Genomic DNA, 27,818 nt, shown 5'->3' on the forward strand with positions numbered 1-27,818 from the left:
CGTTCTACTTCTTCCTATACCGTTCAATCGCGGCGATGCGCCCGGGTGGTAGTTTGCGGATATTCGATCACGCTAATGCCCGACTATCGCGAGTTTCCCTCACTTAGAGAAGAGAGAGTAAATAAGATCGCGCGCGAGAAGACGAGACGGGGGCGAGGCGCGCAATGGGAAAACGCGCCTAGCGATTGACTTCCAAATTAGACGATGTGCCGCACAACACTCATCGATATTCGAAAGCAATTAAACTTTCCGCGGATTCTACTTTTTTTACTTAACCATTTGCCCTTATCCCTCTTTCCTGAACCGTGCCTCAAGTTCCTCCCTCCTTCTCCGCAAGTCGAAAGAACGTCAGCCACGCTTTAAGAGGAGGATCTCGTTTAAAAGCCAGCATCCCTTTAGGTACTTAATTCGAACCACTTTCGCGCGAAAGGTAGACGAGCATAGCCGATAAGCCAGGCTTCACGTAATCGCTCCATTCTTCCTCACGGATTTTTAGAGTCAGAGAGACCTTCGAGACGTTCATACGCGTGCGCCAGCACCGTCTCGAATGGCTTTTATGAATTTGTCGAGTGCCCTCTTGCATAACGAAATCCGATATCATTACCTCTTAGTAATCCTCTTCGGGTAATTTGATAGTTCCATTATCGTCATCATCACTATTATCGTGGTAATTATTAATATCGGAAATTTCTCTCATAAAAGCTCTTATATTATTACAGCAAATTTTATTTGAAAGAAAAAATTTTATTATAAGAATGAAAAATGTTTTGGAGAAAGTACTCGACTCTCGTTGTTGTACTACAGCAAATAGCAGACATCGAAGATATACGATAACGATATGGAACGTTCAGCTTCATTAAGCGGTCGGATAGGTAAACGAGAAGTTAATTAACGTTGTATTATCTAACAAAGTTTAGGAAGCTCGCGGCTTTACTCTCCAGTATCTAACATAAGGTAAAGTCTACAAACTTCCACGCGGGTGGCTGCGGGAAGAAATTACAAGTACATAAGCGAGATAGATATAGCATTTACCGCGAGATGATTGTACTGTTAATCAATCTGGGATTGCTAGTCGACTTTATCGAGAAACTGCGACGTGCTGTTACGTAACCGTAGAGAGCGAAAGAGACAGAGAATGAGTGAACGTCATATGATATGCTCGTGAAAGGCGGTTGTGTCGAGAACAAGTTATATACGCGGTTCTATAGCTGTAGAATGCGGCATCTTGTGAATAATTGCATACACATGGAAGTCGCACGCTTTCTCCTGATAGGAAATGCTGAGTTCAAATCACGAAGAATTTATCTCGACGATATCCGATACGATCGACAGTTTTTGCATTTTAAGCGATGAAAAATCACAGAAATTTGGGTTGAAATTTCAAGCTCGCAAGTAAATAAATTTTTTTTTAATTATTTTGAAGCTACATTTTTACTACAGCGGAGTTATAAATTGATATGCACAAGATGCACATATATTCATGTTCGTGATATATCTACTGTATCACGTATGTTCGCATTGCAATACTTCACACTGGTTTCCTCGCGTCCAATCATTTGAATGTTTGAAAAGTTTCGACGTATGCTGACTATATAGCCTCCTTTAAAGCGAATTCAACTTGATCAGAAAGTTGTAATATTAAAAACGCCTGAATTTTTTGACGAATTTTATATCATCAGCGAAGCATATGTGTATAGTTACGTTACATAATGCGACGCATAGAGTAGTGAAAATCTCTCATTTCCTTAATGAAAATTCCTTCTAATTTCGTGTTTCTAAGTTTATACAAGGTTCATACGAAAACTGTTTTAAAATTTTTCAACATGCTTGCACAGAAGGAGTGTAAAAAAGTTTGCAAGAGCGAAGTTACGCGAAAGTCTCATTAGAATAATAATATGTCTTGAAATTGCTTAATGACTATAAAAAAGAAAAATGTAATTAAATTTTCAACGTACAAAATGTAAACTCTAAATTTTTCAATTTCTTACATCAGAAATTAATTTTTATTTTCTATGATATATATGATACATATATAGGTATATATATGCGTTTAATATTTTTACATGTATGTATACATATTGCGTTCAATATTTTTTTTTTAGAAATTAAAATAGCTATAAAAAGAGAGAAACTGCAAATTCAAAAATGATATTTTCTTTTGCACGTTTGAAAAAAGTATAGTTACGATATTTGATTTTTCTATACTTATATTACAAACACTTTTGTTTTATACCGTCATTTTTTTTAACGCTCTGTAAATTTATTTTAAAAGAGAGACGTAGAGAGAGAGCACAAGAGAAAGGATTCGCGCAGCGGAGTTAAGAGCTTCCGCTGGTCTAAATAAAAAACGAGTCTTTATTATATATCTGTAGAAATGTATGAAAGTCTTTGAAATATTCCAGCAAAGCGCGGATATTCCGGATATGTAATCTCGAGCGTGTGCGCGACAAACGAGTTTCTCCATTATGGTTTATCGTTTCGCAAATCAAAATGGATCAATGGTACAGCGCAGTTTCCAATCGGTCGTCTTCTCAGTCGAATCAATACCGCGGCAGGTTGGAATCGCGAACGGTAGCGTGTACTTTTCTACTTTCGCCGAGCAAATGTTTACTCGCGCTTATTTTGAGTTACGTTTCTCCCGCATCGCCTTGCGCACGTGTGTTCACACAATCGCGAGCAAAGTTTTGATATTACTTAAACGAAAAGAAGTTACACAATTGTTGCTCGGCTACTCATGATTTGCAATACGCCTCTTTTATTCCGCCAACGTTCTTAGTACAATACCAATTAATTTCTGTATTCAAGACGAGACTACATCTCAAGAAATTAATATAATTAATCGATCAATGAATATTCAGCACAATTTGATCATGATATTTGTGTTGGCCAGCGAAATATTCTATAAAAATTCTGCTTTCTTGTAATAATCCGTTCGATAAAATTGTGGCAGATAAAGAAAGGAAGAATTTTTACAAAAAATACGTTACAGTCAACGTTTCTTTAAGCCCTTAAGAATCTCCGATTTTCAATAAATCCGTCTTTTCAGATTGTATTTTCAATTGTGCACAGCGGCTTTCGGACGGATGCAATCACACACATCGCTCTATTATGGTTTATCATTTTAGTGTATTGATGAAATTGCAGAAGTTTTGGTACGATATTGGTGGTCATGCCATATCGGCCAATGCCATTCGCCATTGTTGCACCAAAAGCTATACACGTCGGATTTCACCGTTTCTCCGAAACGCCACGCAAATATGATCCACTTGTATTTTTCCCAGCTTCGCTATTTGTATATACCGGTGCTTGTTCCCTGTGAAATACATGCACCAGTATACGAAACTTTCAACGAATTTTGCGAGGATTTTTTTCGCGAAACGTACCCTTCACAGAACAGTGATATGCATTAATCAAAATGCGATGTCACGCATGCCAAGCATACATTAGCTTCTATTATAATTCACAATTTTATAGAGTAAAAGAACAAATCAGCAAAATTAAATTTTCAAACTAATGCTTGTCTCGATAAAATAAACTGCGGGATGTTGCGACAAATGTGTCGTGAAATTAATTTTCTTTTCTGACATTTATCTTTTTGTTACAAAAAGATGTCTTTCTCACGAATCCGCGAAGTTTCTCTTTTAATTTTCACGCCGTGATAATAATCGGGGCGCAAACGAATCGCGATCGAGAATATGAAGCCAATCGTTGTAACTCGCCCCAAGTAGTTCCGCAGTCAGCTCCGCCAAGGAATTAATAAGCACCATCGCGAAGCACCCCTCCGAGCCTTTTTGCTCTCCATTATCCAAGATAAACGGCAGCCCTTCGGCACGATGGGGCATTCGGTGAATAGAGTGAGGCAAAACTTTCGAATCGCTCTTGCATCAAATGAAATTCTGCGGGGGCGACGGACGTTTCTTACTCACCCGTCGGGGTTCCCGTGCGCGTATTTCGCCGTTTTCTCAGATCACCGAGCAAATGTTGACCCAGTTTCGCCGTCTGATTGAACGTTACTCTGTCTTTCGAAAGTGCTGACTGGAATACACGATGAGCGAGAAGTTAGGGGCTGCGCCAGTCCGCAGTCTCTTTTTCTTCCACGCGGAATCTCTCAGGATCGCTGGACTTCCAGATACAAAATTCGATGAGAGTTATTCACCCACGGCTGTTCGCGCGCGAATTTACGCTTATGTATTTACAAGCTTCATTGGAAGATGAAGCTCAATAGTGTGGCACTGACACCTTTTTATGGAGCGTAGATATTTACTTGAAAATGTAAATAAATATATATTTAAAATTCGATCTTTTATCAAATCAAAGCTCTAAATACAATTGATTATATAAAATATTTCGATTTTTATATATGGTTGAAAATTGAAATGTGTATGTGAAAAATAATCTTAGCTAACTCTTTCTCTTCTAGTAACAATATATATAATCCAATATACGATAAATTCCGAGGAGTTAACTTTATTTAGACGATTTCTATCAGCATCCGTATACTATAAAACACATTTTACGAAATAAAGTCGATAGCACTCTTGAAGGGTTAAAGTAGTCGCTCTCGAGGGAGCCGGCTAAGTTGATTCACCTCGTTTCGCGAAGGTGCCTCTTATTACGCGTTGCTGTACGAAGTCTTTACGAAGTTTCCGTAAGCCCGCGCTAAGACACTGAGGGGAGGTCGCAGAGTCACCCGGTCGAATAAAGCCGCGGCTGAATGAAATATAACAGGGTACTTACCCACACTGGCGAGAACCCGCAGGTAAACCGTAAGTCGGTGGACGATGCTGGGAGATGAATAACGCCCGAGCGCAGTGGATACGGCTTAATATAACTTTTTCCGTGTACTCTCGTTCTTCTTCCCGCGCTTCCCCTTTCTTCTCATTTTGCCTTTTCAGCGTCAGCAAGGAGACGGATACGCGACAGCGGCTTCCTCGCGATTCAAGTAATTTAAACGCGCATCTGCGCGTCAGGTAATAGGTTGCATCGCGCTTCTCGTGCCATCCGTCTGATATATTTCGTGTAACGTATAAGAAAAGAAAATGTCAGTTCAGCCAAGATTTATTCGCAAAAAATATACTTATTATAAATCTGGGGTATGAAATATTCTTCTCTTTTTAAGATTTATTATAAATTGACAGAAAAACTGGGGAAAATAAATCCGCTAAAAAAGAAGGGGATATTATATACACATATATGTATAAGTAGGATTATATAAGTTAAAAAGCTATGAAAAGAAATTTCACGTGGAATTCCGCCTTTGTGATAAAACAAAAACTTTTTGCAAAAAAGAAAAATTCAAGATGGAGTTCGAAAAATACGTACTACATCTCATCTATATTTCTCTCATCGTTTCTCGTGTACCGCTAACAATAACCACCACTAAGCTATCACCACCGACAATCGAATCTATCATGGAATCCACCGTTGCTGATTCCGAAACGACAGCGGAAGATGAGGACAAGGTAGACATGCCAAAAGTACCTTTGACCGAGCAGGTTATGGATCACAACATACGGGTGAGCGATGTGCCCGACGTGGATCCGGAGTCGACGGACGTGCCGGATTCCAGGTTAGACAAGAACCGAGTGATTCGCGACGTGGCTTATTTCATACGCGCCCACAAGTTTCACGACTACGATCGTCGGTATTACAAGAGCGTGGAAGAGGCCACTAACAGGCCGTATGAGGAGTTCCCGAGACCAGGTTTGAGATCCCTGCATTGGGAGGTGCGTAAACACTGCGACGCGAGTTTTGTCGAGTGTCTGAAATATCTCGAAAGGATTATTAAACTCACGGCCCTCAGGCGCGAGGATGACACCGTTACGATCATGAGAGAGCAGAAATGGAACTCGGCGAACAATACCGAGCAGATCCTGGCCGCTCAAAGCGACTGCCAGATAGCCCAAAGGCGAGACAATCTCACTATGGTTCCATTTCAGGGTCCAATCGGCAAGTGCATCGATTTGCCGTGAACATCCCTAATCACGCCGGGACATTAAACTTGATTTACATATGCTAGCGTCTAAATCGTCTTCCGGTCGAATAATCAAACTGTGCGACAGATTTGATCGTATCATTTACTCGCTTGAGATGAGGCCAGCTATTAATGTATATAATCCGATCCTTAACGCTACAGGTCGAGAGAGCATATATTTCACGTTAATTTAATGCGCATGAGATTTCATAGGCAGTTAAAGTAATCCCGCTAATTAAGAGATTTCGCTGTAAATATCATAATTGGGATATACATATAAGCGTTTTTAAATTTGCAATAAATCATATTTTTATTTTTTTAAATTAAATCACACAGAGAAATACGCGGAAAAATTCTCTAAATTTTTACTTGACATATATGTGCCACAAACACGGTTCAACAATTATGAATAATTTTTCCATGCAAAAAAATATACGCTCAGTCTGTAATATCAGGAAAATAATCGTTTGATTCCGATGTAAATTAATTAATTTAATGACAAGTTAATAATATCTAATTACCTTATACGCATGCGAGAAGATAGTCGAATACTATTTTTTTAGAACGCTTCCAATGGCGTACTACTGTCAGCTACTATATGTGCTGGTACACGATGTTAGGCGTATCGGACTTAGCTACCTTTGGTGAGCCCTGCGACAATCACGCGAACTGCCTGGATGAATACGGCATTCATAACAAGGATCCACGAGCGGACGACACGAAACCGTACGCCTGCGCTCTGTATAGTTTCTGTCCGGACCATTGTTGCCCCATGAAGCACATCCGGTACCTGAAAGACTGTTTCCAGTCGCGACAAAATCCTTGCTATGCCGAGAATCAATCAAGTGCGTAGTCGTGGATATGTGTCACGCCCCAAACCCCTTATTTATATATTTTATCACGGTGGCTGATAGTTAATTTCATGTAACATGCAGTGATCGTATCGCCTCGATACGTCGATAAAAACGCTGCCATTGCACGATGGATGTACCATTAAAAACAAATAATTAATGTCAATCGTATTCTAACTTTATAAGACTGTCGACTCGTTACAGATGATATTATTATTTAAATATACAATTATAATGTATGTTGATAAATCAGAAACGTGTTATCGTGAAATTTGTTTCGAAAGCATGTAACTCGACAGACGAAATTCTCGCTTTGTCTTACGACAAACGCGGCAAACCGGTGCTTTATAAGCCTTACCACAGGCCGAGTTTCACATGCTCGTTTGCATTCCGTGCGCCACGTGTGCAATTAACCGCCCTCGGGGTCTTTCCCCTCTCAGAGACACCGTATTTTGTTTGCAGCGCATCGAAGGTGCACGCTAAACCGGTACGAGAATAGCGACTTCCACGCGCTGAGAGCAAATCAGATAAACGTGAGCTGCGAATGCCATCAGCCTGGGCACGAGTGGTCCTCTAGATTCGGGCTGTGTGTCGATGTGAACGAATGCGTTCGCGGCACACACAATTGCATGTTGAACAACGAGAGTTGCCTGAATCTGCCCGGTCATTACGCTTGCATCTGCCGACTCGGTTACGTTTATAATCCGGAAATGAAACGGTGCGTTTACAATCCGGACATTGACAGAGTGCTGAAGGGTGGCGTGCGCGAATCGAAAATAGCAAAAACGGAAAGTCTGTTTACCAAGATCGTTCAAACTATTACCAGATCCGCCGGAAATAGCTTTGTATGTGGCTACAGAATCAACTTTTTATTAATTTTAATAATGTTGATGTGCAGTCTCATGTAAACTCCTACGAAATTCTTTCTCCTTATTTTAATTCAGTCTTTTAAGTTAATCAATTTTTTTTGTTATAACGTCATTCTAAAAAAAAAACAAAAAACGAAAAAACATTTTAAAAACCTTTTACGTTCTGTAGTACGTGATATATTATTATGTGAATCCGGTTGTGTCAATGAATTATTGTTCAAGAATGCGTAATCTCATCAACACACACACAGATATACTATACTTGTATATTGCAACATTTTTTACAATATATAAAAAATGGTTAAACTTTCAATCAAGGTTTATTACATTTACATCTATAAATAAGTTATATTAATTATATTAATCTTAAGAAATTATAACAGCAATATTGTACACATAACCGATAATCATAAATAAATAACACATTTTGATACATGATAAAATATTTTTAGGTACGATGTATGTATAACAGGAGTATATAATATATAAATGTATAAATGTAAAATACATAAATTTAGATTACGTAGTAATTGCAATAAATATCTATCTCGCTTCTCGGTAATTTCTGAAAAACATTAACATTGAAAGATTAATTAATTAGTTTTAACTATACATTGGATGCAAGCTTTATTTAATCATTGAATTTTGTGTATTTATATAACATAGAATTTTCGCGCTAATTAAATAGTTTCTAGAAAATTAATAATAACGTTATCATATCGGTAATTCAAACGATAATGCACTTTGGTTAGTACAAACAATTTGCAATATTGCGATCGCTGTCTTATTTAATGAAATTAGTGCGTAATTTACGAGAGAGAAGCTCGTCAACAATGTTATGTGTAGTTCCTATTACCGAATTAACACATGGACGCTACTAATATAGTCGTTTAGTAACAATGTGCATGATAATCTATATCAGTATTATGAACTGCGCGGATATTACCTTTTAGAAATATCCGACTACTTAGGATGCGCCACAACGTAGAAATTTGTATCCGTAACAACTCAAATTTTAATCTTGCCCGCGTAATAGCGCGTTTCCGTGTATTTCGCTATCACAAACGGCTCCTCTTAACGGTTATTTGCCAGGCTAAGGGAAAAACAATGCTCTCGAGTACGCCGTATCCTGTGCTTAGCATAACGGTAAAGTAAGTTCGGACGAGACTAAGAGGCTAAACACTCGGAAATATTTGGGAGCGAGTGAGAGAGACAAAGAGAGAGAGAGAGAGAGAGAAATAAAGAAAGACGAGAATTCTTAAAGATGTTAAAAGTCATGGAACAGCAATTATCCTTTGCATTAAGAAAGATGAGAATTCTTAAAGATGTTAAAAGTCATGGAACAGCAATTATCCTTTGCATTAACACTTCTGGCATGAGTAATGTGCCATTTCCGCAAATTCTGGAAAGGAAAGTTATTTCCACGAAATTTATTTATTTATTTTTTATATTATTCCGTGGTTTTACATGGAACAATAAAGAAATATTAATATCAAATTATCGAACACGTGTATATCCAAATATGACATAAATCTTTAAAATTCCGTCAAAACCAAATAGTAAACAGCGATATCTGCTATGACATAAATGTTAATGTTACGTAATTTTATTTTACCGCATTCTGTTGCACGTGGACGTTGTGTCATTTGCCAATTTCAATGAAAATAAATCCATTGGTTTATTAGATAACCTTGTGAATTAATTTATGTCGCATTAATTAACCAACAGTTAAGCAACATGTTCCTGGAGCTAGCGTGCTTTGCATGCTGCTCTATCGTGTGTGTGTGTGTAACGTGCACAATCCAAGTTTTGCGGTATATGTATCCAGAGAACGAGATGAGTGACACGCGTTACGTGCTACCTACTTCACCGTTTCCGTTACTGTAAAATCCTATAACGTGAAAAAATATCGTCGACGCGGAGAAATCCGTACGTGCGGAACATGTGCGTGGAACGCGTCCAAGTTGAGCGATAAAAAAAAATATAGGCAGATCAAACGAAAAAAAGTCTGGCAATACTGTTTTATTCATCGACGCGTTCGAATAGCGGGGCCACATTTTTTCGCCAAAGGAACTCCCCGCTCGCTGTAATACATAAATGCATAAAACACGGCGCGGTTTCCCTTATTTCTTCGATTTTATAATATCATTTATCAAGGTATGATCATCGAGATATAATTGTTGATTTCAATGTATTGGACGAGAAGAAACGATGACTGCGCATTCTAATAAAAGTGATTGCCTTTACGTATGTAAATTGTATAAATGAGAAAGTTTGACGTGTGCGTAGAGCGGAACGTAATGGAGAAAATACGATTGCATTGGTCGAAACGAAAGCAAACAGTTAACGTAGTGCTCGCGTTATCGATCTTATTTTTCCCGTTATATTGCCCGTTTCCTGCAAGACAAAATGTGTGCGAAGGATTAGGAGAAACAAACTGCCGCAGGTTTACATAACTCGGCCGTGCCAATCCCAAAGATCGCGATATCGCGAGCACTTTCATTCTATCTCGATTCGTTATACAACAACGCGCTAAACCGGTTCTATCATCGTGCACTCACGCAAACCAGACGTTATGGTTGTGTACCTTTTTCGGTCAACACATTTTACCTATAAAATCGTGTATAGTATTTAACTTACGCGCAATTACAAACATAAGTGTGAGTCACACATATCAGACTTCTAAGAAACCTACTTAAGTGCTTATTATCTTGCACTTTATGCATCATTAAAAGATCTGTCGTCTTGAAATCTGAAAAAAACTGATAAATTTTTGTAGAAGTAGAGATGATAATTATTATATACGTGGAAATATAAAAAAAAGACATTGATCTTTTTATTATAAAATCGATTGACATTATGTCAAGATGTTGTATCTTGATGCTTCTGTTATTGTATATTTTTCTTGTTATTAGTATATACTATTGTCATTATGTCTAATAATAATGCGTACGACAGATATAATGGAACTTCAGCATAGATAATATCGCATGACCTGCTAACTCATCAGAAAGTAATTGACGCGCGAGACTTTGCGCTTTGCACGCAAACGGTATCATTACGTATAATAACGTTATTGACCAGTTTTTATGACATTCGGTATCATCATCGCTGAAAATCCTGCATCTCGCGAGTTTTCATCTGCGTGTAAAATTACGGTTTGTTCTAAATTGACTGGATTTTTCATTCGTAAACAGCGTGCCGACCGGCGCGGATTCGAGCTCGGACGTTGAAAACAATGGCATGCGCGGGCATGTATGAAACGAAACATGCGCCGGGACAAAACAAATGCACATATTCATACATGGAAATGGTGCATTGGGAGAGGGGGAGGGGGAGGAGAAAGAAACGAGAGGCCGGGGGTGCAGCGCAGCGTTACAGGGAAATCGCGCGTTGAATAACCGGACGTGTCGAAAACCCGAATATTTCCCGAGTCGCAGCTATTTGCGCCAATTGACCATCGTAACATCAATTACGAATCGCGTTAGTGGAGCACGTCATTTCATATCGTCAATGTCATAAATGCCTTCACTTAAATAGATATTTTCACAAAACAAACGTATCCAACATTTAAGGATGTTTCGGCTATACAATAGTAGCAAAAAACAGTAAAAATTAAAAAAAAACGTTTCTCACGTTTATACTGTTTGAAAAATCAAATAGATAAATTCGGATTATAAAAAGAATTAAAGTATCACAAAATAATATGGTTTTTATAATGTCTTCGTAAAAGAAAATAGTTGTAATTAATATTTTTCCTAATTTATGACAAAAACTTTTGATCGTGAATATACATGAAATCAATTGCAAGAAACAAAAAAAAACGAGTAATTTGCAGAAAGAGACACATAGACAGATAACATTTTTCTACAATTTTTAGTATATAACTTTTAAATGAGTAAGTGGATGTAAATCAAGTTTTGCACAAATATTTATTAGAGTTTTCTTAATATATGTGAAAATTTTTATTTTGTTGGCAATGTTTTTTCCGTGTCAAATTTGTCAATAAGTGCTACAATACGCGATTTTCCATAAGAATCAATACTCATTTTAAACTTAAATAATTTCCAAACCGTTAAAAGAATTGTGCTCAGATTTTGCACAGATACTCAGAGGAAATAGTAGAACAGTTTACGAAATTTTCATGCTTTTGTCAATGTTTTGACATATGACACATACATCTTTAAAATAAAATGTTACTTTGAAAGATTAGCGCGATTTTTCTTCTTATTACGAGTAATTGTAATGGATGAATGGGTAATGCGTCCTTCTGAAAATATCTGCTTGAAAAATGTAAAAACATTCAATAGAAATGTCTTGCTTTTTATGATTAATAATATTGGTTGATATATTAATGTATTAATTATTATTTGTTACGGATCGAAATATGACAAACAGGCGCGTGTTGAAACAATAGATATTTTTATCACTTGTTCGTAAAGTAAAAATAAAAGATTATATGTATAGCGTGAGACTTCCTTTTACTTCTAATGCAATAAACCACAATCGAGGCCACGGATTCTATGCTAATTTAAGATTCACGTAATCGGCAATCCTGGTAAACTTTGCTACGATAAACGTTGCGCTCATTTACATCGGGATACTAGCGACCTCGATAAGGCGTCCTTGTGCCATCTTGCCAATTCGATCCCTTTGTCCCGGTCCATCAAACCACTTGCAACAATGAAGACACGTTTCATCAAATCTAATTGCCATAGTCTAGCCAAGCTTTATACATCAATGTTTCAGATATGTTGAAGATTGAGGTTTATATGTGAATATAATTTATAAATATATATAATTTAAATTAATTAAATTAACTTTTTTTAAATTTGTAGAGAGGAAACGATATCAATTATACGATTTTTAACTTTGTCACTATATTTGACATTGCGCAAAAAGCACACTTCTAGTCTTATAAAATATAAAATTAATGATTAATTTATGAGATAAAGTAAAGATTTGCCCTTGTAGAATTTAAATTTTTATTTCCGTGAATTTTTATGTACAGTCACTGTAAAATGTTTATAGTACAATCATAAAAAGGTTAGTTTAATATAAGATAATATTTACAATTTTGAGATTAAATTATATTCTACAAGGCAAATCTTAACTCACAAATTAATTATTGATTTTATATTTTAAAAAGCTAAAAGTGCTTTGTGTGTGTGTGTGTGCGTGTGTGTAACCAATGTCAAATTCATAAATTTCGTAATGTATTAGATTCATTAATTTTTGAATAGTTGATCCGTCTAGTTCCTCAAACACGAGACATTCTGATTTTTTATACGTCTAAAATATTTCTTTTTGATTTGTTATTTATGATAATTTATCGTATGTATTATTGATGAACACTATATAAACCTGTTTTATTATGCACGATGTTATGAAGAATATCTTGATCATCATAATAATCTCCGATTCATGCTCGCCTGGCTTGGAAATTATATGTCAGGTCGAAGCGTAAATTCCTATCCTCTCTCTTTTGCAATACTATTACCAGGTGGTATATTATTCGAGAGCGCCACGCGCTCGCCGTGGTGCCGGAGCGGTTTCCTTTTCCAACGGGCCCCAGTCATTCAGAATGTCTCTGTGCGAATGGTACGCGAATCGCGCGGTGCTTCTCACGGGAGTCACCAGCGAATTAGGACGTGTTCTGCTGGAGAAGATCCTGCGATGCTTGCCGAACGTCACGGTGTGCGTCGTTCTCAGATCCCGGAACGGTCTCACCGTCGAGGACCGGTTGAAGAAGCTGTTCGCGTCACCCGGGTACGAACGACGGTTTATACCCATCGCGTTCACCTCGTGCCTGTAAATCGCGCCGGTCGCTCGATATCGCCTTTGTGAGCATTAAATTGTGACCCGCGATTCCGCTCGAGGGCGTGCGTCGAATTTATTCTCGAGGACGTCGAACCGAAAAAGGCACTTCTTTTTCCTTTTCTCCTTCTCTCTCTCTCTGTCTCTCTGTCTCTCTCTCTCTCTCTCTCTCTTTGCACCCGGTGATGAGCACAGCTCGAATGTTTAAGGTGCAACTACTTCGACGCTATTATGTTTGGCTGAAATTGCTCTCGGTTGCGGTTGCTTGCCGGATTTTCCACGTCTTATTTGCGACTCCTTCTACAGCTCCGTTTAAAATAGTTACGGCGCATAAATCTGATTGCATAAATCTCTGCAGCGTTGAACATATCAAACTTAAAAAAAAAATGTTGGAGCCTGGATGCCTGGAAAAAAATGGTACATAAAAAAAGTTACGTGTATGAGATAAACTAAATTTAATATGCCAAACGTTTCGAAATGAAATGAGATAACATTTATGGTATTATTCCTTTTTCATGATGATTAATATCAATTACTGTCATTTATAATAATTACATCATCCATACATAATTAATTTTTCTCAAGATCGCGCATTTTAATTTCTCTCGTGTTGATTAATATGTTGATTGTATCTATACGCTCGGGAGATAAACCTAAGGATGCGTTGCGTAATTCAAGACTGCGTATCACTGAACCACTGCTTTACATTTTTAACGGCGTCCATTCCGTGCGCTTTTTTCACGCCGTGGTGCATCTCTATTTTGATAGCGCGGCCTGGCAGTAAATACTAAAGCCGATTTGCGTCACCAGTGTTATTATCGTCCGGCAGGTACGAGCGACTGAAGCAGGAGATGCCGGGCGCGATCTCGCGCGTGAAAATGTTGGACGGCAATCTGCTTTACGAGGAGCTCGGCCTAAGCGACAAGGACAAAGCCTCGTTGAAGGAAGTTACCGTGGCCTTTCATGCCGGCGGACCGCACGAAGTTGTCTTGGAATATTGTCAGAAATTACCGAAGCTCAAGAGCATCGTCGTAGCGTCCAGCATTTTCAGGCATCGCGGCGATATAACCGAAAATCTGCAAAACGAGAAGATTCCCGAATTACCAGTTGCCCTAGTGCGCTTTCCCTTTGTCGGACCGGCATAAATGGATGAGCACAGCTCGAATGTTTAAGGTGCAACTACTTCGACGCTATTATGTTTGGCTGAAATCGCTCTCGGTTGCGGTTGCTTGCCGGATTTTCCACATCTTATTTGCGACTCCTTCTACAGCTCCGTTTAAAATAGTTACGGCGCATAAATCTGATTGCATAAATCTCTGCAGCGTAGTTTGGAACGTCAAGGTATTATGCTGTATTTGCGTTTTTGTCCATCCAAACACACAGCAGGAAAGTTACGTGTATGAGATAAACTAAATTTAATATGCCAAACGTTTCGAAATGAAATGAGATAACATTTATGGTATTATTCCTTTTTCATGATGATTAATATCAATTACTGTCATTTATAATAATTACATCATCCATACATAATTAATTTTTCTCAAGATCGCGCATTTTAATTTCTCTCGTGTTGATTAATATGTTGATTGTATCTATACGCTCGGGAGATAAACCTAAGGATGCGTTGCGTAATTCAAGACTGCGTATCACTGAACCACTGCTTTACATTTTTAACGGCGTCCATTCCGTGCGCTTTTTTCACGCCGTGGTGCATCTCTATTTTGATAGCGCGGCCTGGCAGTAAATACTAAAGCCGATTTGCGTCACCAGTGTTATTATCGTCCGGCAGGTACGAGCGACTGAAGCAGGAGATGCCGGGCGCGATCTCGCGCGTGAAAATGTTGGACGGCAATCTGCTTTACGAGGAGCTCGGCCTAAGCGACAAGGACAAAGCCTCGTTGAAGGAAGTTACCGTGGCCTTTCATGCCGGCGGACCGCACGAAGTTGTCTTGGAATATTGTCAGAAATTACCGAAGCTCAAGAGCATCGTCGTAGCGTCCAGCATTTTCAGGCATCGCGGCGATATAACCGAAAATCTGCAAAACGAGAAGATTCCCGAATTACCAGTTGCCCTAGTGCGCTTTCCCTTTGTCGGACCGGCATATAAAGAACCTAAGCCTGGCTTTGTCGAGATTCTTAAAGGACCCACTGCCCTTATGGTTGGCGCAGGTTTTGCGTACGGCAACTCGTCGTTCCAGGCTGAGATTATTCCGATGGACATAGCGGTGAACACGATGATCGCGGCCGCGTGGGAAGTCGGCATGTACGTCAAAAAAGATATAAATCATAAATTGATATAAAAATATTTTAATAATTCCTCTCTTTTTTTTGTGTGATTATACTTAAATATTAAAAGTTTTAATTATTTTATTAAAAATAATTACATTTAATAATCTTTAAAGAGGAAGCATTAATTTAACAATCAAAATTTAAAATATTTAAGATTCTTATTGCTGCAAACTTTCTCTCTTTTATTCTTGCATTAATCAAAGTTAACTTGCTGTTTGTTTTAAAGTAATAAATAAATTTCTGCACTGGAAATGCATTAAAATATTCATTTACGTAAGAGCTATCAAGAGGTGCTTAAATATTACGTTCGTTTAATGTTTAATTAAGAGGAGAAAGTCACCATTTACTAACAGTACGCACGTGTACGGTGTTATGCAATCTTACGGAACAGCAATAATCAACATCGTCTAATTACGAGACATGAAACAGAATATAGCGATATCGTTCTATTTTCTCATAGTTGTGCAACCTGTGTATTTCCTTTTACTCTGAAAACATGTAAAGGTTTTTACTCGGGGAAATAATTATCGATACTTGCGTTTCTCTTAATGAGATCTTGTTGCTAAAAGAAGATTTTTATTACTATACTTTTTCGTTTCTATAGTAAAATATCAGTAAAATGATATCAAATACGAATGAAAAATTGTTATACAGAAAAGTAGTATTGCTATTATTAGTGTCGACAATTCTACCCACCCATCCATTTTTATCAGAAGTAGAAAATGCAAAATCAATAAAAATTAAAGAGCTTGATCTGATACGAAAATCCGTATAAAATCTCATGTACGATAGATTAATACTCGATTTATAGATTGATCTCCGTGAAAAACGGTTAGTTTTATATAAAAAAAAAATGAAATAGAATTGTTAATAAAAAAAGGGATAAAACCTTTCTCGCAATCCGTTGCAGTTTTTAACATATCGCAATTGAAATTTGTTGTAGACACGGCTTATCTAGTTTTCCAATGCGAAATTGGATACGAACAAACACGTTTTACATGTGCGCGCTGTTTCCGCGGTTATTACTGTTTTGCTCGCATCCGATGCTTCCGCTTCAATTGTCTAAAACGGAATTCGTTCCTTTCAGTTTTTGTTCGAAATTCATCCTGCAATTTGCTAAAAGCATTGTTACTTCTGTTTTGATAATATATTATAAGTTTCTTATCTTAAAAAGTTAAATTACTTTGAGGTCTAAGTCAGTTAATAGTTTGATAATATTAAATTTATTTTTTATCTTAATAAAACAAAACAATTAGTTCTTTTAAACAAACTATATTATCTAATCTATTTAAAAAGGTATCTTATTGTATTGAAGATATATTGTATAATGTATTATCGTTTTTTAATTTTATTTATTATTTCAAGTTGAGTTTATAACACATATCTATATTATATATAAATCTATATTATATTTTACACTATTTATTTTAGTGTACGCTATTACAGCGCGTTAAAATACTGTGATAGACAGCATTTTATTTTAAACAATGATTAAACAAATGAGAGTTTGAATTTATTACTGAGTTTTAAGTGCTGACTAAGAGCTTTAGAATTCCTTTAGAGTTATGTGCTGACTAGGATTCTTTAGAATTCCTGTTTATTTCTAAACTTTTGGATCTTTTCGGTGTTATATTTTCGGCTTTTGTAAAAAGTATGATAGAAAGATATGTTTTTTACTCGAAGGAAACGATTAATAGAGATTGTGCGCGCGCAAGCGGATAATCGATAGTTAAATTGTGCTCCATGCTTGGAAGGAAGATAAATTAAATTATATTAAATCAGTTTATCAAACCAAAAATATAGATAGATTTTCATGTAAGACACATTGACAAGAAAACAAGTTCAACGCAAATGAAAGGTAAATGAAACGAACATTGAAAGCAATATCATGACGAAAATGTTGGCTCGCGAGAGAAAGCATTTCGATTACAATCGCGATGCATCTTGTCGATAAGACTTCTTCTTTATTCGCTTCATACGAGGTTTTAATTAGACGGCGAGCACAGTGAGATTCAAGATAAGCTCCTTAAATTGCAAACTTTATTTCAGTCAGCCGATAAAAAACCAATCGGATAAAACTCATAGCTATGTTTTTCCAGAGTTTTTTCAGAAGTCTTACATTTGATAGTAGTTTCAACTAGGTGCATCTTTTGGCTTTGTCTTGTGATATTTCCAAACGACTGAACTGCGAATAAGTTAATTCCATTCGCTTTACAAAAGAGAAGCGGCGCTACATCTGCCTTTCATGCTTTTTCTTTCGTCTTTAGCGATTGTCCTATTCGTATTTGAATTACACTAGTCAGAGATGTAATTAATTATAATCGTTAAAAATAGTCTTGCATAAGGAAAATGGAAGTGCGTTATAGTCTTGCTATCCGTATAAATTCTCATTAAGTTGTTTAACAAATCTAAACTTAAAGTGATTAGCGATGCACACGCACATATGAACAAAATCCAATAACAGATCGAATTTTGCAATATAATGCATTTTTTCACTGTTCGATTTTTGATTATTCGGATTTATCAGAGTATCGGATTTATCGCTTACGTTTGCTTACAAAACTTATTGGAAAATATATGCATGGTAGCATTTACATATATACAACAGCACTCTATAAATGTAAACTGGATGACTTGTAAAATTAATAATGCAGATGCATATATGTATATTCATATTTAACTTACGTAAATATATTGTTGCATATCATTCTATATGGAAAAAACATTTGCTACACTTAATCGCAAATGAAGCAGTTAATTATCGTACGATGTTAAATGATTGGAAAGTATCCGGTATCGTGCACTCTTGCTTTCGTTTTCACCCAGGTCCAACGCTTCGAAGCCGGTGGTCTATAACGCGGTGACGTTGGGCTGCACGTGGGAGGACCTGATTAAAAATAACCGACGGGCCAGCTGGAGATTTCCCTACCCGACTTTCGGAATTCGCGGAATGACATCCATCGGGCCGCTGTACTGGATTTTGGTGCTGCTCCTCGAATGGCTACCATCCGTACTCTGCGACGTAGTGCTCGGTCTGTGCGGCAGAAAACAGAGGTACGAGCGCGAAATTTATCGCGAAATTTCACGAGTCACGAATTTATCGTCATAGTTTCGTCAACGTCGCCGTTGCTGCGTAGTCTCGCGGAAAATTTAACGCAGCCTTATATTTTGGCCACTATTATTAATTTTGCTATAAAAATGTGAAAAATGTTAAGATTTTTTTTCGCGTTTTATTTTATTCGCTGCTTTACAATTTATTGTTATTTTATATAAATAAGACGTACTAATTACGTAATTTACTAATTATATTTGTTTAATATTGCACTATTAGTCTTGTATTACGTGCTTCTTATATTAGATACTTAATCGAGAGGCTACGAGTAAGCTACTCTTATACCGGAGTATTGTCTAAGTTTAAAGTTGGCTTCGCATAGCGCTTCTGCAACAGCTGGTAATATTAAATTTGCTCGCGATATTAACTTGTGCAGAAAACGCAACACTATTAAAGGCATTAAGTCATTTTTTAAGAGAGCATAACGCTATATTACGGCACAATTTATAATTCATGGATAGCTTATACATCACGTTAAAATATGCAGCCTTAAGTAGAGATTGTGCGCTATTTTCGCAACCATTTGATGAGAAACGTTAACTTCATACGACTCCATCTATGCTATTTATAGGAAATATTAGAATATTATTTATAGCAACGTTTTCGTGCGATATCTGCAATTGAATATACGTTCTACTTTCAGCGCATAATATCGCGACGACTATAAATTCGAGAGATCACGGAACGATCGCAGCTAGTATTAAACCTCGATGCATTTTGGGGATAATTCCTCGCTCCATTCGCGAGCATTAAGAAACGGTTAAAGCCGCTCATACATGAAATTTCGAACTACGCTGATAACTACTTTCACGTTTGCGAGTAAGTTTCGATGAGAAGACCCGCGTGCAAGTTTGATCGCGATCGCGAACGCTTATATTCGGTCTCTTCAACTTTCTGCGTTGTCGTTCACACATTCGCTTAACGCGTCGCAATTCGTAAAAGTAAAAGTTATCTGGAACTGAAATTTTAGGCGCAAGCGACATAAACAAGTTTACCGGCTCTCGCTCGCGCGCGAATGAACGCCGAGAGAAGGAAAATCGCGTCTCGAATGGAAAAACTCGTTTCCTCGATCGCGAAAGTTGCTCGATGCCTGATTGCTTTGAGAAATGAGGTTTGATGCCGCATTCGCGACGAGAAAACTTTCGGGAAATCTTGACAGAATGTCCCATCGAAATCGCTTTTTACGTGCTCTTGGAAGGTATTCGGGCGTATCGACTTACTATTTACTTTGCAAGACCAGCACACTTTCGTAATTATTTTCAATGGACTTCTCAATGACAAACGGTGACGATCAATTAACTTTCTGACGTACTTTTTCAGGAGAGTTTTTTCACCGATAAAATCTCAACTATATAGTTTTGTAATTGTTACTATCTATTTTTTATATGCACAATAGAAAGGACAAGGAAAGAAAGAAAAAAATACGGCCGTTATAGAAATCGATTCCTTTCGCAGATTGATATGCGAACGAAAATATTTTTGCTTTCTGGATTCAATCTGTCAAATACTCTTCTGATTTTTTTCATTTGCTCTCTCAGATGCGTACGGAATAAATCTTGCGCGCTAACTTAGCTCGGACTTTCTTCCTTGAAAGGCAGCTCTCCCATCAAGTTTGCCACGATTCTTTCGTAATAAGTTGGATTGGAAATTATATAGTTTGCGACGAACGAAGAAAGTTTTTTATTATCCCGCTCGCGCTTAATGGTATTTTACGATATTTTTTTTCAATTGCGATTGAATTGGCTACTCGAACATCAATCTTGAGTATATCCCATTCGTTTTACTGTATGTATAGAGTCTATATACATAAAAAACAAATATAATTTTATCTAAACAATATTACATTATGGAGGGAATGAAAAAAAGACACATAGTCGAGTGTTCGAGATCAGGCGAGACAAGCATTAACGATAAGAAAAAGAAAAAAAAACAATCGGTTTCATGGAGATAAAAACCTTTACTGCTTCCTAGGATTTTCGCAGAGTACGAGAGAGTTCGTAATGCACTTCAATCCCTGAAGCCAATTTCATCGAGACCGTGGTCAGTGAAAAGAAATCGCGTGTACCTGCTGCAGCAACGTCTCGCGGCGACAGATCGAGATGTATTTCCGGTCACAGCGGAAGTTGACATCGAGGCTTATCTCCTCTGCGCTGCAGCCGCCACCCAGAAGTCCTGCGTGCACGAGGACAATCTTAAAATCATTAGGATTATTCATCTGTTCTTGTTATACGCGCCCGTAATATTCGTCGTTGCATATATTGGCTCACGTACATTGCTGTCACATGAATAAAATTTTAATATTTACATAAATAATTAAGAGATTTTTATATATACAGAATATTTTTATATATACAGGCAGGCTTTTAATTTGCAAAAATTTCTAATGCAAAGAACACAATGTCTATGAAACGTCTATATTTAAAATTAATAAGATTAATAAATATGTCTGCACACACAATTACCTATATACTGCACGGTTTAAAATTACATTAAATTAAATTTGCATTCTTAAACCTTAGTTTTATTTTCTGTATTTTTGTTACATGTAGTTTCATTCAGTCTATTAATAGTTTGTGTCAACATGATATTAATAGTACGATATCTATTCATTTTACAAATCATTCATATTTAAGATTTTTTTTCTGGCATAAAAAAATTAATAATATCTCGACTATTTATGAAGTCCATAGTTTTAGAAGTCTACCTGGTTAAAATCGTACGTAACGCTTTGCAAATATTCGTGACAGTCATGCGAGGCGTCTATATGAGAAAATACTATTTGAGTGAAAGTTTTCAGGCGCCACAATCCACTCGCCTTCGCGCGTACAGCAGTATCAACGAAGGCATATTTCTGGGCACGTTCTCTCTTATGTAATACCGCCGCGCTGACTTGCACTCATTGCATCGAGAAAGATACAGGAAAAATGGGGAATATTATTTGCAGATTTTGTATATTCTGAGAACAAGAAAGAAATGCGAAAACTTCTCGATGTACGATATAAGGATCGTTTTGTTTTGAAGCCGCAGGCGCGAAAATGCAGCATGATGATAATATTTCGATGCTTATTTTTAAAGCAACTCTAAGAAAAAAAAGAACACATGTAAAGATTTCTACTCTATTTGCGTACATAATTATTTTGTAACAATTATTGTGTAAGCAGTTTTGGATAGAAGGATGCATATCTTATATATACATATATATAATAAATTGTTATTAGGCAAATGTGAATGTGTGTGTGATGTATGAACGTAATGAAATTGCGTATATTATAATATTTTATATTATGTATGTAAAAGATGTAGCTTTAAAACTATTTTTTCTTCGCTTTTATTATATATTCTGTCTGCACTTGATTCACATAAATGTGTGAAATTTATATTAACACATTGAAAAAATCTCTAATAATTTAAAATAATTTAAGTTTTCTTATTTTTAAATTCACATGCAAATTATCGTATAAATTCTTTCCTCATTTCTGTAGTAATAACACAGTTGGAGCAATGATCGTCTATCGCGGAATATTCCCATCACTACATAATGTACGTCATCCGATTCTTTCCGCTTTTCGTTGTCAGCAAAAATTTCGTTCGCGTGACTAGCTCGTAGGAGCTTGAGCCGAGTTATGCTTTCAAAATCCTATTACGAGTTGCGAGCGCGAAATTTAGCAAAGAAAGTTGCGGATTAGTTTCGCGGGATATAATTGGACGTGGTGGGTGGAACTGTGCCTTCATAATAATAATTGGGAACGTCTATTCCGCGAAACGAAGTTTCTCGCTGTCGGTGAGAAGCTGAGCTGTGGATTGAGAAGCTAAAAAAAGAAGTTAAAGGGGAGACTATTAGATAAAAAAGCAAAGTAATGCAAAAAATAGTAAAGAAGAGAAAGAAAGAGAGAGATAAAGTGAAAGGAACAAAGCAGGTATACATATTTAATTTAACTCTAATAGAGATATGAATAAGACGTATATATCCGAGTAAATATGTACATGATTGCTTCTCTGTAAAAGTGACTTATGCCGGCGTGACTTATGCCTAGAACAATGGAATAATACATTCAACGAAAAGAACATCAAAGCGGTCTTTGTAAATTCGTTCAACTTTTCCTATTTCCATAGCGTTGTTTCGCGAAAATTCACAACTGCAAAGAGATATAAACAGAAAAACAATTTTTATTTACTTTATAATAACTATAAATAAAAACAAGGTGTTTGCGACAACGTTGATAGGCAAATGAGAAAAATATCACGATATAAATTGATAACACATATACTGATATGTATCTATATCCATGTACCTGTTTTTCACTTTTATTTTTATTCTAAAATTTAGTATTAAAACAGTCTGTGTTTTCTAACTATATCATTTATTTTATATTTTATTAGATAATCTCTATATATCTGAATATTTTATGGACTTAAATCTCATTCTTTCCATTGTATTTTCTAATCGCTTTACGAATTATAATCGGTTAATGAATAGTATACAATTTATTAGTGTTTCTAAACTTTCTAGTAATTATCTGTTATCGTCTCTAGTCGCATTCATGCGATCAATCAAACTGCAAGAATTATCATAACTTGACAGTTTTGAGAAACAAGATTTTCTCTCCCTTTCTCCCTTCCGCTAGTGCCCCCTCACTATTTCAAGATTATTTACCCCAAAGGTCTGTAAAGTTTTCTAACAGCTGTTGCTGGGAGAGTTCCTCCTCCTTTCTCGATCTTATTTCGCCTTCACCTGCTGCGCGAGCTTGAACAGATATCTTTCTTGCTTGCTGAAGTAGTTGAAACTCTCAAGCGGCAGTTATCCGATGTGTTTCTGCACCATCCACGCGCTCGAATTTCACCGGAAATTTCGCCGAAAACTGAAAAGCCGTATTTCTTACGGCGTGCGCACGTAATGAAGCGAGACTGGAATAAACGGAAGTTCTGGGGCCACACAATGGTTCTATTCTTCTTCGTCATAATGTATGACCGTACTAATAGCAAAATAATTTTTACGCGCAATATAATACAATATTTGATGATTTTCCAGCTTTTTCTCATCCGTTGCATAGTAATTCATATATGCATATTTACGATATTTCTTCCGATATCATTACTTATACGCATAGAAAAATTAAAGAGCATACATATAAGAATTTTTGACAAACACAAATGCAAATTGTTTTGTGTTCACGATATTTTATTATATAAGTATACACAAATTTTTATGTTGCATAAAGCATAGAGTTATTTCACTGACAACGATTCTCTCTTCCTATCGATTAATCGAAATTAAATCAGGAAACCGCAAGCGACAATTTATTATAAACAAACTATATACAAGGAGTGCATAATGATGGTTATGTGGCGGATATGTTACATGATAGATGTGCGTTTGAACGGCAAACGTCATCAGCGCGAGAGATATTGCAGTAATAAACGTAAAGCGCATCTTCTTGGTCCGATTGTACCGCACGAGATTAATTGCAGCCATTCTATTTCCTTGGTAATGTCGGGGCTCGAGAGCTCGACCACGATGGGTGGATACAATGGTCGTGTATGGTTTCAGGATCAAGTGGAATAAGGAAAACGTAGGTCCGGCATAGATCAGCGTCGCGGCATTATTTTCCTATTCTCGTCCAATTAATGGTGATATTTGTAGCTCGCACCACGACGCGACTTAACCGTCCGCGATAAAATAAAATTCTCGAATGGGGGATGGAAAAGACTTGTCGCAGAATCGCGGCGACGACGGAAACCGCGTACCATCGAGACTAGTTCCCTACGATCCAGTTTTCTCGGCCCTTGGCACACATCTTCTTCACTACGAAGCTATCCCTACTGTTGTACTTCTTAAAGAGTACAAAAACGACGACTATCCGGCTATTCGAGGAGTTTTATCGCGGAAACATATAATGCGCAGCCGGAACGACCGTCCGTAACGAATGCCACATACGTTTTGTTGCCGCTGCGGACACACAGTGATCCAAAGTCGTGGATCTTCTGGTAACACTCCCCAACAATCTGACCATTTTTGCAGCACGGAACATAAAAATGGATGAAGATTTTCTTAGTAAAGAAATTCGCATTCGCTTTGATATCATGAGAAAAGAATCCTCTTTTCAGTGTAAACATTTCTTGGTTTGTTTTGCTTGGCTTGATGTTTCGAGATTTCTAATATTAATATATTTGATAAATTCTTTTGGGATAAAAAGAAATAAAAATTATAGTATCAACATTTTTTATCAATTATAGAATAAATCGATAAAGTAATAATTGTAATGATTTGGAATCGCAAAATAATTTGATAGAAATTGTATTAATTGCTTTGTAATTATAAAAGGATACACAGAAAGGGTGTATTGAATAATTTAAGTAGAAATAACATTTTTCAATTGCTGAAAAGCTATCTGAATATTTTCTTTGTCCACAGCGAAAGAACATTGTTAGAAGGTTGTAGAATTTATGTGGCGGTTAATTGGAATAAGGATACGAACAGGTTGCGATACAACCCGCCGTTGTTGTTGCACGGCTTTTCCTTTACAAGCGTACTCCGACCATCCTTAGTATCTTCCAATCTAGCAGATTAAAGAGCATAGATATAATCTGGAGCGCAGTAATTTCGTTGCCATTATCAGCGTACGATTCCCTCTCTTCGCTCTTTGAACAATCTCTTGCGCAAACTTTAATAACCCAAAATTTTGATAGACTATTAATATATAAATTTCTCGTGATTTTTTTTTAAATCCAACTGTAACTCAGTTTAAGTATGAATCATACATAAGATTTATCGTTAGTGTGACCAGCGACAATGGAAGAATATGCGAAAAAAATGCGCGTCGAAGACGCTAACAAAGAACGACAAAGCGCGTATGCGAGAGAGAGAAAAATGTGAAGGTATAGCCGACTGTACGGGATATTCAGTAAAAAGAACACAGGAAGAAATGATTTTATTCTCGTAGTAACAGCGGAAAAGAGTAGCGGAGAAATGATTTACGTACAAGCAACAACTATTGTCCATACTTAAGCATGAATGAGGTAACAGCAAAAAAGAATAAAAATTAGAAACGACAAAAGCATTTTCTTTTATAAAATCATTTCTACTGTAGACTTAAGGGAGAGTAAAAGAGAGAGATATTATTACGATTCGCTATAAAAATCGACGGCTTTAATACGTCAAAGTATTCACACACACACACACACACATATTTATTTTATAAATGATTATTATTACGGTTTGTATGTGCAATAACAAAAAAAATATGAAAATCATATTCGTAACGTTAACAAACGGTTTGTTAAATAACAGTTATTGCTTTCATAATTAATATGCGAATGGATGATATATTTATTATAACACATTAATCATATAATTAATACTTCGATTTATAATGATAGTCAGAGATATCCGAATTGAAATAATATTACATTTCATCCAGATAAATTCCGTGAATGTTTCTCTAAGTGGAGGTGCTTTTCTCAAATGAACGTGCTGTGATAGCGTATTACGCTTCATCTACGCCACGTTAAGCTAAGCTTTTCGGTGTTTTTTCCCTCTTTCGCGGTCTTCCGACAGTTTCTCCCGCCGACACTTGAACAATGTAGGTGTATCACTAACTGTTAATTAAAAATTCTTTTCTGCGATATTGTAGAAAAAAAATGTGTTTTTACTGTACATGAATATATTTTTTTTCTGACGGATTTTTAGGAAGATTTACTGAGCCGAAAATATCTCTCATAGCTTTTTTCCACAAGCGAAGTGAAAACTGATCTATCAAAGTTTCTATGTAAACACTATGATCACTGAGATAAGAACTTCCAAGACACTCGATTTGCGTGACTTTCTCACACGCGGCTAAACCAGCTAGGGATATCCGTGTCGGTAGATGGATACACGATCTTAGCAGAGTAAACGCAGGGCGCAAGTTTGCCGGTACTTCCTAAGTAGCAGCTGATATACTGTGTACATGCGTCGAATAATCTGATTGTGAGATCCACTGACATTTAGCCGGACCGGAACATTTTCCAACAATCCAAAGCACATAGACGAAATTATCAGCTAGAAACTATCCTTTCGTCTGCCATTTACAAGATAAAATTTAAACATTGCACACGCGTATAGAGTATTATAAATTTCTCTTGATTTTTTTTTTTAAATCCAGCTGTATCTCAGTTTAAGTATGAATCATACATAAGATTTATCGTTAGTGTGACCAGCGACAATGGAAGAATATGCCTATTAATATATAAATTTCTCGTGATTTTTTTTTAAATCCAACTGTAACTCAGTTTAAGTATGAATCATACATAAGATTTATCGTTAGTGTGACCAGCGACAATGGAAGAATATGCGAAAAAAATGCGAGAAACACATGTTAATCAAATAATCAAATTATCTTTTTCCTAATATGAGAAATAAATTTTAATCCGACATACATAGTTTTATCACTAAAGATGTGGAAGCGTTATTATATTCGCCGCCGTAGTATTCGTAATATAGAAAGTAACCCGGAATATTCTCAAATATCTGAAGAATATTTACAGACCTTTTCGATAGAAAGTATTATATGAGTGAAAGTTTTGCAGATGATGACAAGATTATCGCGTAAATGAAACTTTCATCTAAATGCCTCGGAGATCTTCAACCGATAAAGAACGCGGTTCTTGTTTGAGAGCGACGTATAATAAAATGTAAAATGATAAGCAATAATGTAACTATACGTAACAAGATATATGATTTCCTCTATCGCTCGATTGCAAAATATCAAAGATTACATTACTTATTGTTAGCTGCACGCAGAGTACAGTTCTACCTATTTATTCTTAACATTTTAAGAATCATTAAAATCATTAAAGAATACTGCAAATATCATGTGCGATATATATCTGTTCCAAGCGCATTCTATGAATCGAGAGAGTAATGAAAT

At 36.6% G+C, this 27,818-nt stretch overlaps 2 protein-coding genes across 2 annotated transcripts; both read left to right on the forward strand.

Annotated features, from left to right (window-relative positions):
* The first annotated feature begins 5,300 nt into the window (after positions 1 to 5,300).
* On the forward strand, positions 5,301 to 7,773 carry LOC115239128. Its single transcript, XM_029813488.1, has 3 exons — positions 5,301 to 5,949; positions 6,538 to 6,819; positions 7,288 to 7,773. The coding sequence occupies exons 1-3, from the start codon at positions 5,301 to 5,303 to the stop codon at positions 7,731 to 7,733; spliced, it is 1,377 nt and encodes a 458-aa protein (XP_029669348.1). The 3' UTR covers positions 7,734 to 7,773.
* A 5,412-nt stretch (positions 7,774 to 13,185) lies between these two features.
* On the forward strand, positions 13,186 to 21,245 carry LOC115239053 (fatty acyl-CoA reductase 1-like). The gene is made up of 5 exons (XM_029813381.1): positions 13,186 to 13,463; positions 14,341 to 14,615; positions 15,576 to 15,774; positions 18,627 to 18,854; positions 20,884 to 21,245. The coding sequence occupies exons 1-5, from the start codon at positions 13,279 to 13,281 to the stop codon at positions 21,200 to 21,202; spliced, it is 1,206 nt and encodes a 401-aa protein (XP_029669241.1). The 5' UTR covers positions 13,186 to 13,278; the 3' UTR covers positions 21,203 to 21,245.
* Positions 21,246 to 27,818: the final 6,573 nt, after the last annotated feature.

Source organism: Formica exsecta, unplaced genomic scaffold (assembly GCF_003651465.1).
Source record: "Formica exsecta isolate Colony F162 unplaced genomic scaffold, ASM365146v1 scaffold116, whole genome shotgun sequence".
Taxonomy (NCBI): Eukaryota; Metazoa; Arthropoda; class Insecta; order Hymenoptera; family Formicidae; genus Formica; species Formica exsecta.